Source organism: Formica exsecta, unplaced genomic scaffold, assembly GCF_003651465.1.
Source record: "Formica exsecta isolate Colony F162 unplaced genomic scaffold, ASM365146v1 scaffold215, whole genome shotgun sequence".
Taxonomy (NCBI): domain Eukaryota; kingdom Metazoa; phylum Arthropoda; class Insecta; order Hymenoptera; family Formicidae; genus Formica; species Formica exsecta.
In genome coordinates this window covers 57,720-68,373 of record NW_021849447.1, presented here as the reverse complement: position 1 = coordinate 68,373, position 10,654 = coordinate 57,720, and the positions used below count along the sequence as shown (strand labels likewise).

General features: G+C 34.0%; 2 protein-coding genes across 2 annotated transcripts; one reads left to right on the top strand and one right to left on the bottom strand.

The window, feature by feature from the left end:
* The first annotated feature begins 6,219 nt into the window (after nucleotides 1-6,219).
* Nucleotides 6,220-8,689, top strand: LOC115235266 (notchless protein homolog 1). Its single transcript, XM_029806926.1, has 7 exons — nucleotides 6,220-6,492; nucleotides 6,600-6,972; nucleotides 7,053-7,292; nucleotides 7,373-7,626; nucleotides 7,690-7,918; nucleotides 7,990-8,211; nucleotides 8,302-8,689. The coding sequence occupies exons 2-7, from the start codon at nucleotides 6,624-6,626 to the stop codon at nucleotides 8,439-8,441; spliced, it is 1,434 nt and encodes a 477-aa protein (XP_029662786.1). The 5' UTR covers nucleotides 6,220-6,492; nucleotides 6,600-6,623; the 3' UTR covers nucleotides 8,442-8,689.
* Nucleotides 8,690-9,620: 931 nt separating this feature from the next.
* Nucleotides 9,621-10,230, bottom strand: LOC115235268. The gene is made up of 2 exons (XM_029806927.1): nucleotides 10,050-10,230; nucleotides 9,621-9,964 (listed from the first exon to the last, which is right to left on the bottom strand). The coding sequence occupies exons 1-2, from the start codon at nucleotides 10,200-10,202 to the stop codon at nucleotides 9,704-9,706; spliced, it is 414 nt and encodes a 137-aa protein (XP_029662787.1). The 5' UTR covers nucleotides 10,203-10,230; the 3' UTR covers nucleotides 9,621-9,703.
* Between the last annotated feature and the right edge of the window lie 424 nt (nucleotides 10,231-10,654).

The window sequence follows — 10,654 nt, the reverse complement described above, 5'->3', positions numbered from 1 at the left end:
GAGCGACGTTGTGTGTGTGTGTGTGTGTGTGTGTGTGTGTGTGTGTGTCCTGGCGCCAGGAATAAGAATAGGCAAACCTCCGGTTCTTCGACAACAAGAGCTATACAATTCTTTCTATCACATCTAGGAAACTAGATATGAATTAGAAAAGATTGTATACCTCAGGGGCCCCTATAAGAGTGTTAAACTCTGAATCAAGCAATGAATTAAAGTTAACTGGAACTAAAAAGAAAAAAAATCACCTGACGGTATGTATTCAAAATAAAAAAAAAACAGCGCTGGCGAGCACATACCGTCAGGTGATTTTCCTCACAGAGGTTTTTGAATCCTTCAGCAATGTCCTAGCAGGTCACTGGCACAGTGTTAAATCACTTGTAAACCTGCTTAAGATATTTTTATTTTTTTCTCATTCTTTTTCTTTCAATTAACATTTTTTTCATACTGGAAACATTCTGTTTCATGTAAGTCAATCATTACTCTCACATTTTTTAAGTTCAGACCCCCTCCTTCGAAAGTAAGTTTTAATTTATCAAATAGACCTATGTTATCTCCAAAACGAAAATACATTACATTCGCAGGTTTGATATAAGCAGGTAATTTATTTACAACAAATCTAAATATCGGTCCTTCCACAAAATTTGAATGTACACACATATCAAGGGTGTCCTTTGGACTTAACGTACTTTGGACTAAGCATCCTTCGGACTTAGCGTCCCTTGGACTTAGTCTTTCAGACGCCTTTTCGGCGCCTTTCAGGTGTCTTTCAGGTGCTTGACCTGAACTAAGAGTGACTCCCTTCTGATTTTCCCCTTTGAATATAGTTTCTTTACCCGACTCTATAACAGCATATTGTGGAATATCAAGGGCTTGACCTGAAATAAATATTTTACGACGATGGGTTATTATTAATTTTACAGGACTATATACCCTTGTTTCGTTATTATTCTTTTCAAATTTAAATTTGTTTATATCAAAAGCTAGCGGTACTTCTTCTATGAGATTGATTCTTTCTTCTTATATAAGATTTTTTAAGTTTTGAATAGCAAATACCCCGGATTAGTAAACCAAGATTAATTTTACCAGGTTCTTTTTTAATAAGGGAAAGTCCTTCATTTTCAGAGTTTAACACCCTTGATTCTATTGCGCCAAATATTTTGTCCTTGACCTAAATTAATAGTTATTGTATACTTTGTTAGTATCCTTCGGACATAGCCTTCCAGGCGCCTTTTAGGCGCATCCTCTAAATTTAGTTCTTCCGGCAGAAATAAAAATGTAATTTCAGATGATAAAGCATCCTTCGGACTAAGCGCTCCCTGGACTAAGCGTCCTTCGGACTTAGCGTCCCTTGGACTTAGTCTTTCAGACACCTTTTCAGCGCCTTTCAGGTGCCCCTCAGACACCCCTTTGACGCTTAGACTTTCTGGCGCGTTATCATCTCCAGGAATATATATATATCTACCAATCCTATTTCACCAAAGTTTATGTGTTTAAGTTTATCAAAACTAAAAGATACCCCATCTTTTAAATTTTCTTTCAGTTTGTACAGCATTTATTAGCAATCATAAATTATAAATTTATGTATCTAAAGATTTTAATTTAATTAATTATTTTCCATTTGTCTAAATACTTTATTTGCATTTCTAATAGATAATTATGGAAATAGTCCATAATAATCAGTATTTGTTTTTTTTTACATGTTTTGAATTCAATTTAATTTTTTCACCTATATCATAAAACCAAGCTTTCTTCAATTTTTGTTTTTGATAAGATGATAGGTTTAATTCCATTTAATAACGATATTTAAAGAGTGGTATTTTGGTGTGTTGAAAGTTTCTTCACGTGGGACATCGAAATTATAATGTACAAATGGCATCATTTTATCTACATGGGTTAGTCCTTCGTCGCGTCCTTTGGATGCCTTATTATTTCTAATCTGTTCTTTTAATGTTTCATCTAGAAATTTGTTCTCTTTAACTGTTCTATATATATCCATACCCGAACTCATAAGATAATATAAACCAACAAATATCATTGGGAGAGTTGCTAACCAAATGTTTTTAGTTGATTTTGGTGGTGGAAAAAAATCCGGTCCAGAACGTATGCTTTTATATACTACTCATCAGATAGATTAATAACGATATGCAGCACAAAATAAAATAAGTTACTATTTTTTGTAATAAATATGTAAATTGTAGCTTGCAAATATTAAAAATGTTTACACATTTTTTTATAATTGTTTCTTCCCATAAATATCTCAAAATATATTCCCATTTTGTATATTTATTTGAAGCTGGTCCTTTACTAGGACCATTATCTTTATAAATTGCATTAGTTTTATAAATTATATTCTAATACTTTTTTATAGCATCTTCACCATAAATATCTTTATATACATATATTGTAAGATTTGAAAAGTTTTATTCATTTTTGAAGAAAATAACAAAAAAATTGGAATCATTAATCAAGTTTTATATTGAATTGTATTTATATTGTATTTGACACATTATACACACTTCAATTGTAAATAATCGAAATGTGTTCCCACATTATGGCAAATTGCCTATTTTTATCAAACATCCAGATATCGATTATTCCGTTTCGACCCCTATTATCTTTGATCCATAGCTCAGTAGAAATATTAGAAAATTCCTTCATATCACATGTTCTACTCAGGACCATAAACATTAGGCCTTGTAAAGAATTTTCGCTATATTCTGTCGGATATTGGTTCTCAAACCCTTTGAAAAGGGATTTGAGATCATTATATAACAAGATCAATGTTTTTCTAAAGTTGACTATATCTCTCCGTAGAAAATATCTTTGAAGATTACTGATATGTCTTGCACAAGCTTCCTGAAGTGCATTATTAAACTTGCCAACCATAACATTAGCTGTCTTCAGCATCTTTAGAAAACACTTGCTTGTAGTTTGATTGGGAATTCTGAGCTTCCATCTAAATTTAGAATATCTGAGGCAATGTCAATATCAGCTAGTATCTTTTCGTACGTACTAAGCAGAGGAGGAGCTTCTACTTCTAACATCTTTCCACTAATCATCAAATAAATAGCAACTATATAGAGAGGGTATATGCATTTCTGCCCTATTTTTGTGTGGAATCCGTTGAAGTCTATCTTTATTTCATGTTTTTTCCTTTCTAGTTCGTCATCAATGAGTTTCAGTGACCCTCTTATTTTCTTTAAAATGTCATCAAGCTGTTCTTCATGAAGACCGTAAAATGGAACAATATTCTTTCTTAGAAAGCCTGTTGCAACATCAGGGGTATCATCTAGAAATCTGCATGCAACTGCTTTGACATCTTGAGTGTATCCTGCACCACTTATATAGGAAACTCCTGTAAGCAGCATTCCTTGAATCATTGCCTGAGCAATGTCTCCCTTTGTAATCCGATACAAAATTGTTGACATAAGTTGAGCGATTCGCTCTACTTCACAATCAGAAGCACCATCACGTAGTGCAGATACGACAACTGCGTCACATTTATCAATAAGAACCTAAACGCGCTTTTCCTCATGTGCCTGATATAGATATTTACACAAGCCTCTCAGACGACTTTTCACATTTTGTTCGCCAACGTCTTGATATATCTTGGATTCAAACCACATCTCGCACAAATTTCTATGATTTTTATTTTGGATATTCTTCAGCAAGAATGCCTCATGCCTTTCGGAAGCATCCTTAATGCTCATGTAACAATGCGCCAATGCATCTTCATATTTACAAATTGTAGAACCTTTGAGGTCCACAAACAGGACAGGATGAGCACCTAAGTGGTTCTTCAGATCCTCTTCTTTTCCCTTTGTTACAATATCCTTGTCCTTGAAGATTTCATACTGTGGCCTCTTCTTCCAGTCTGGTTCTACTTTTCCTTCTTTGTAATATGTAAATTGTAGCTTGCAAATGTTAAAAATGTTTACATATTTTTTTATAATTAATTTTTATATACATATATTGTAAGATTTGAAAAGTTTTATTCATTTTTGAAGAAAATAACAAAAAAATTGGAATCATTAATCAAGTTTTATATTGAATTGTATTTATATTGTATTTGACACATTATACACACTTCAATTGTAAATAATCGAAATGTACATCAATTTGCTTATAAATAAAACAAAAATTATAAATATTATCTATGTTTATTATAAATAGAAAAATAATACATAATACATTATAATACATTATATTAGGAATAATATATTATAATATAATATACATTTAATATTATTACTTATTTATTTTATTTTTTACTTATTTTCATATGATTACTTGCGTTACTTTAATATTACATTTGCAAATTTGTAATATCTATTTAAGAAAATATGAATTGCGGTTACTTATATAATATGAAAATAATTTTTTATAATTGCCGCTTCCTTTCTTACAATTTAAATATTAGCGCGCTATTGCCACCAAGAACATGGCGGCATGACACATGATTTCAGCATAGATATATAGACTGAATTCATGAAGGAAGAGTAAGGAGAGTTATCTCGATAGTGTAGAGAGAAAAAAAGTGGTCACAAAAAATGTTCCGTATGTGGCCAGGTTTGCCAAATGGAATGACTTGGACCAATCTTAGGCCGGTATTCATAGTCAGTTCTTATTTCAAGACCGTCTTAAGTAATGTCTTAAGATGCTAATACGGCTCTGTGATTGGTTTAGGACATCTTAAGATTGTGCTTAAGACGGTCTTAAATATAAGAACTGACTATGAATACCGGCCTATAGGTCCAAGTTATTCCATTCGGCAAACCTGGCCACATACGGAACATTTTTCGTGACCACTTTCAATCTAGGTAGATAACTCTCCTTACTCTTCCTTTATGACTGGATTGAGCATTGCGAAATAAACAAACGCGCGCCTGCTGTAGAAAGAGAGGTACTATATGGGAGGCCTATGTTTGTCTCTTTTCCTAGCATCTCATTGGTTATTTTCTATATGGAGGAGGACAAAATCACCAATGAGATGCTAGGAAAAGAGACAAACATAGGCCTCCCATATAGTATCTCTCTTTCTACATCGAGCGCACGTTTGTCTATCGCAACGCTCAGTCCATTCTATATGTCTATGGATTTCAGACACAAATAACCAATGAGTAAAGAATCACAGGAGAGAGTATATCGGTGGTGGGGTAGATTTATCGCGAACGGTAGTACGTCATCGCAGCCATCTTGAGCGTCCATTTTTTTCGACGTTTTTCAGGGCCGTGTACAGCCACTTGTTGCCTTACTTATTTCAGCCTGCACTTATTTTGCGCACGATCATCATTCTAAATAAGTGAAAGGAAGAGCCAATATTAGACTAAACAAATATTATTAATAAGTGTTAATTGTAAGATCATGGTGCATTGTCGAGCCTTTGAGGTACTTCCAGTATCTCTATCATGCTGCAATTCGTCCCTGAGCGGCCATCTTGAGCGTCCACTTATATATAGGCACTTCCGTCCGCTTGCTAGCACCAAATGCTCTCTCCTGTGATTCTTTACTCATTGCAAATAACAATGGCCGCGTTCAGCAGAGAAAACCGCTTAGTAGCAATCGAATGTGATTGGTTCTTACTTTAAGAACCAACAAATCAATGTCAAGTGTTGACAAGACGATAATTGAGCGCTTTCTCTGCTGAACGCGGCCAATAGGATTGACACGGAGTGTCGCTACTGATTATACATATACTGTGCCTATATACTATAATATCGGGTGCGCTCGGGTGGGGAATTAGAACACAGCCCTGATCGTGCTCATTATTCTTACCACCGCCGTAGAGTTAGCAAAGAAATTAAATATTTTCTAATTATTTTATATTATATAATTTGGGAATCGTTTGGGGAAGTTTAGGAAAATCATTTTAACATTTAGGAAACAATATTTTTTTTGTAATAATAAAAATTTATCGAGCGTCAAGTTAGCAGATCTTAATTATGTTTAATAAATATTATGAACGGAATCGATTAGAAATCATTTGGGAATAACATATTCATTAATATTTTTATTTGGGAAAGTCGCATTTTTGTAATTTAAATAAATTTGTGTATTCAAAAATATGCATTATGCGTTATGCACGCGGCATAAAGGATTCAACCAATCAGAGTCCTTTATTTCTAAAATGAAAGACTCAATAAAATATTTTCATGTGCGCTGGTCCTTAAGAGCAAGCAAAATGAACAAGATTCAACTCTATAACATTATATTACGTATGACGTCGTCGGAATTGACGACGTAGATTTTATTATTTTACTGAATTTTTATAATTTTTTTATAAACATACCTATATAGGTTAGGTGAAAATTAGTATTCCTCTATCATTTCATATCGCACTTGCGCAATAACGCAATAATCAGCTGATTTGAGTGACATGGGTTGTGAAATGGGAAAAAGAACACGTTTTTAGTATGATCTTATAAATTAAATAAATTTATATATAAAATAGCAAGAAACAATTCTCTGGTTACAAAAGATTTTATTAACACGAATGTAAGTATCATGCGATCTATCAGTTTTATTTTCGAAATATCGTGATGAAAGATTTTGTGATTATATATGAATACATAACCTATATATCTGATAATCGACAATTTCAGTGTCTTTACATTGATTTTACCAAGATGACTAAAAGGAAACTTGACGACGAGAACGATGCCACTCTAGCGGATACTCAAGTCAAGATTGCTTCTCGTTTTAAATCAGACACTGGTGAAGTACTACCTGGTGGTCTGCTAGAATTGCCAGTCAATGTTACCATAAATAAATTACAAGATATTTGCAATGCTTTGCTGCAGCAAGAAGAGCCATTACCTATGGCATTTTATGTAAATAATGTGGAGATCACAGATACATTGGAGAAATTTGTAGGCGAAGACTTTAACATTAGTGAACATGTTATGGAAATCGTGTATCAACCACAAGCGGTGTTCAAAGTTAGAGCTGTTACGAGATGCACTGGGTCCTTAGAAGGTTAATAAAAATTTTATATAGATCAAGATATTAAAAAAAAACATTAGAATGTTTTATAAACTTTTTGTTTTTGTATATAGGACACAAAGAAGCCGTTATATCTGTTGCTTTTTCACCAGATGGCAAGCATCTAGCCAGTGGTTCTGGTGATACAACAGTAAGGTTCTGGGATATCCATACACAAACACCATATTATACATGTGAGGGACATAGACATTGGGTCTTGTGTATTTCTTGGTCGCCATGTGGTTCTAAGCTTGCTTCTGCATGTAAAAATGGATCAATTTATTTATGGAACCCTCATACTGGCAAACAAATGGGTATATATTTATAAATTATATTTAATTGGTTAAACTTTTCATATTTTTTAAAGAAAAAAATTTTTTTTGGTGTTGTATAGGAAAAGCCATGACAGGACACAAAAAATGGGTGACATCCTTATGCTGGGAGCCCTATCATAAGAATCCAGAATGCCTACATTTAGTGAGTGCGTCCAAAGATTATGACATACGTATTTGGGACACAAAGAGGGCACAAACTTGTCGCATTTTGTCTGGTCATACGAAAAGTGTGACTTGCGTCAAATGGGGTGGTAGTGGTCTCATTTATTCTGCCTCTCAAGATAGAACTGTCAAAGTATGGAGAGCACAAGATGTATGTATTTTAATAAAAACTATGATATCCAAATCCAATTATAACCAATTAAATCGATTCCAGGGTGTATTATGTAGAACTTTGGAAGGCCATGCTCATTGGGTGAATACTTTAGCCTTGAATGTTGATTATGTGCTTAGGACAGGCCCTATGCAATTGGGTTCAAGTGCAAAAAATCTGTTAGAATATGCAAGAATGCGATATGAATCTGTAGGTGAAGAGAAGCTTGTGTCTGGATCTGACGATTTCACATTGTTTTTGTGGAAGCCAGAAAAAGAGAAGAAACCTATTGGTATGTTGTATCTCAAAATACACTTAAATCAATATAAAAAAGAAAATATTGCAAAAATATTTTTCTTTCAGCAAGGATGACAGGTCACCAGCAACTTATCAACGATGTTAAATTTGCGCCGAATGGTCGTATAATTGCATCTGCGTCTTTTGACAAGTCCATTAAATTGTGGGAATCTAATACCGGGATATATATCGCCTCATTAAGGGGGCATGTTCAGGCAGTTTATTCATTGGCGTGGAGCGCTGATTCTCGTCTGCTAGTCAGTGGCAGTGCAGATTCAACTTTGAAGGGTATGTAGTGTCAGATATAGAAAAACATTTATCAACTAGAACATTGTAATTAAAAATAATATTCTATATTACATCTCTTTTTTTTAATAGTTTGGAGCATGAAAACTAAAAAGTTAAGCCAAGATCTACCTGGTCATGCGGATGAAATTTATGCTGTCGACTGGTCACCAGACGGTCTACGAGTCGCTTCGGGTGGAAAAGACAAAGTGTTGCGACTATGGCAGAATTAAAAATTAATATAAACTAATTTATAAAAAAATCATGGAATGTATTTTTTTCATTCCCAAAATGATCAAATATTATTATTTTATATTAATTGAAAATACTGTTAAGCATGAAAATTAGCGATATACATATATTTTTATGTACTTGGCGTCGCGACGTTACCGCGTCGCTTGATAATTTAAAAAAAAATGAGCTTACAATATTTTAAAACATACATTATTTTTAACATTATATAAATAAAATGAATCGCGAAGCTATATAGCATATTTGACTGCCCAATTAAGTAGGAACTAAACATCAAAATTTTAATGAATCTAATACATTTTGAGATTCATGACCTAATACATTTTGACATTGTGCAAAAAGCACAGCTTTTAAACTTCTAAAATATAAAATAGATAATTAATTTTTGTATTAAAGTAAAGATTAAGAATATAATTTAATCTTAAAATCGTAAGTATTATCTTAGGCCCTGCGCACAATAGAGAAAATATTAGGAATAGGAATAAAATATTAAATATCAGGAGGAGCAATTTGGAATTATTTTACTTCAAACAAGGGAACGGAATGGATTAACACATAATGAAATAAAAAAAATAAAAATTAGAAATAATTAATCCATTCCGTTTCCTTGTTTGAAGTAAAATAATTCCAAATTGCTCCTCCTGATATTTAATATTTTATTCCTATTCCTAATATTTCTCTATTGTGCGCAGGGCCTTAATCGAACTAACTTTTTTATAGTGATTGTACCATGATTTTAATTGTACATTAATTTAAAAAAATGATTATAGACAGTATATCTAGACAGAGTGTTGAGGAATGGGAGCCGAGGTGCACGTAGAACGCAAAGGGCACGAAACAGAGTATGTCCTTTTCTACGTGCACCTCGGCTCCCACTCCTCAACACTCGGTCTAGATATACTATGTCTATGGACATAGTATATCTCAATGAGTAAAGTAAAGTAGTTCCGACTGACAACGTGTCGGGTTCGGACGTGTTTTTGCGTGCTGCGTATGTCCTTTGTCTGGACCTTTTTTGGACTCCCTCGTCTCTTAGAGGAGTTTTGCTTATATTCTACAAACCCATAAGAAACAATGGTGTATGGGCGACTAATGCCCAACCAGCCATAAAAGAAAGAAGAAGAAGAAGAACTCAATGAGTAAAGAATCACAGGAGAGAGCATATCGGTAGTGGGGGTAGATTTATCGCGAACGGTAGTACGTTATCGCAGCCATCTTGAGCGTCCATTTTTTTCGACTTTTTTCAGGGCCGTGTACAGCCACTTGTTGCCTTATGGCGAATTCGATTGATGTGCACTCGCTCCGTTTCAGTGGCTAGTAACTTTTTGTTATCAGACGCACATGTCTGGAGCGCATAGTTTAATACTGGCCCGAGTGCGGTTATTTGCACTGACCTGGGAGCGATTACAGGCACTGATCCCAATATAGTGCATTTAGTAACTTCTTTAGTGGTGCCCACATGTGCAATATGCGACTTGTAATCAACAAGAGAGCAGAGAAAAACCTACAATAATCAAAGAGAGATACTTTAAATATGAAATAATATAATAAATATTTAAACTATACATTGAAATTATGTGTGATAATACCTCTTTATCAGAATATTCATTTATAATATTTATCATATTCCGAGCTTTCGGAATTTGTGTTTCATGTCGCATTAATACTGCCATCATTTCTTCATCGCTAGAACTGCTCGAACTATTTAACAGTTCATCTAATAATAATATTTTAGCTGCCATATTTTTTCATTGGAATACTCAAATTTGCACTGAACTGCACTGTCGAAAATCTCAGTGCAATTCAGTGCCTTCTGCACTAGTGCAATGTATTTCAACCGAACGTACAAATAACACTGCACTGGGATAATGCAGTTCAGTCGAACACGTTTTCACTAGCACATATTTTTAGTGCACTATCAACCGAATACACATAAAATTCTGAACCAGTACAGGGCAAGCCAACCGAATACTAAATACTGAAAGAGTGCGCACTCAGTGCGCACTAGTGCGCACTAGTGCATCCAATCGAATTCGCCATTAGTCACTTTATTGGCTACTGTCGAAAACCTTCAGGACGATGGCTGAAATGTGATGATATGCAATTATATGTCGAAGGATGTGACGAGACAATAGTAATTACACCGATTGGGGCTATTTATATTGAGCTATGAATCTGATGCAGAGATGCCAAT

Excerpts from the sequence above, each read along its gene's own strand:
- LOC115235266 (XM_029806926.1), top strand. The coding sequence starts at position 6,624 with ATGACTAAAAGGAAACTTGACGACGAGAACGATGCCACTCTAGCGGAT. Across the intron at positions 6,973-7,052 it reads ATGCACTGGGTCCTTAGAAG|GACACAAAGAAGCCGTTATA; the intron begins GTTAATAAAAAT and ends TTTTGTATATAG. Across the intron at positions 7,919-7,989 it reads AAAAGAGAAGAAACCTATTG|CAAGGATGACAGGTCACCAG; the intron begins GTATGTTGTATC and ends TTTTTCTTTCAG.
- LOC115235268 (XM_029806927.1), bottom strand. The coding sequence starts at position 10,202 with ATGGCAGCTAAAATATTATTATTAGATGAACTGTTAAATAGTTCGAGC. Across the intron at positions 9,965-10,049 it reads ATGAATATTCTGATAAAGAG|GTTTTTCTCTGCTCTCTTGT; the intron begins GTATTATCACAC and ends TGATTATTGTAG.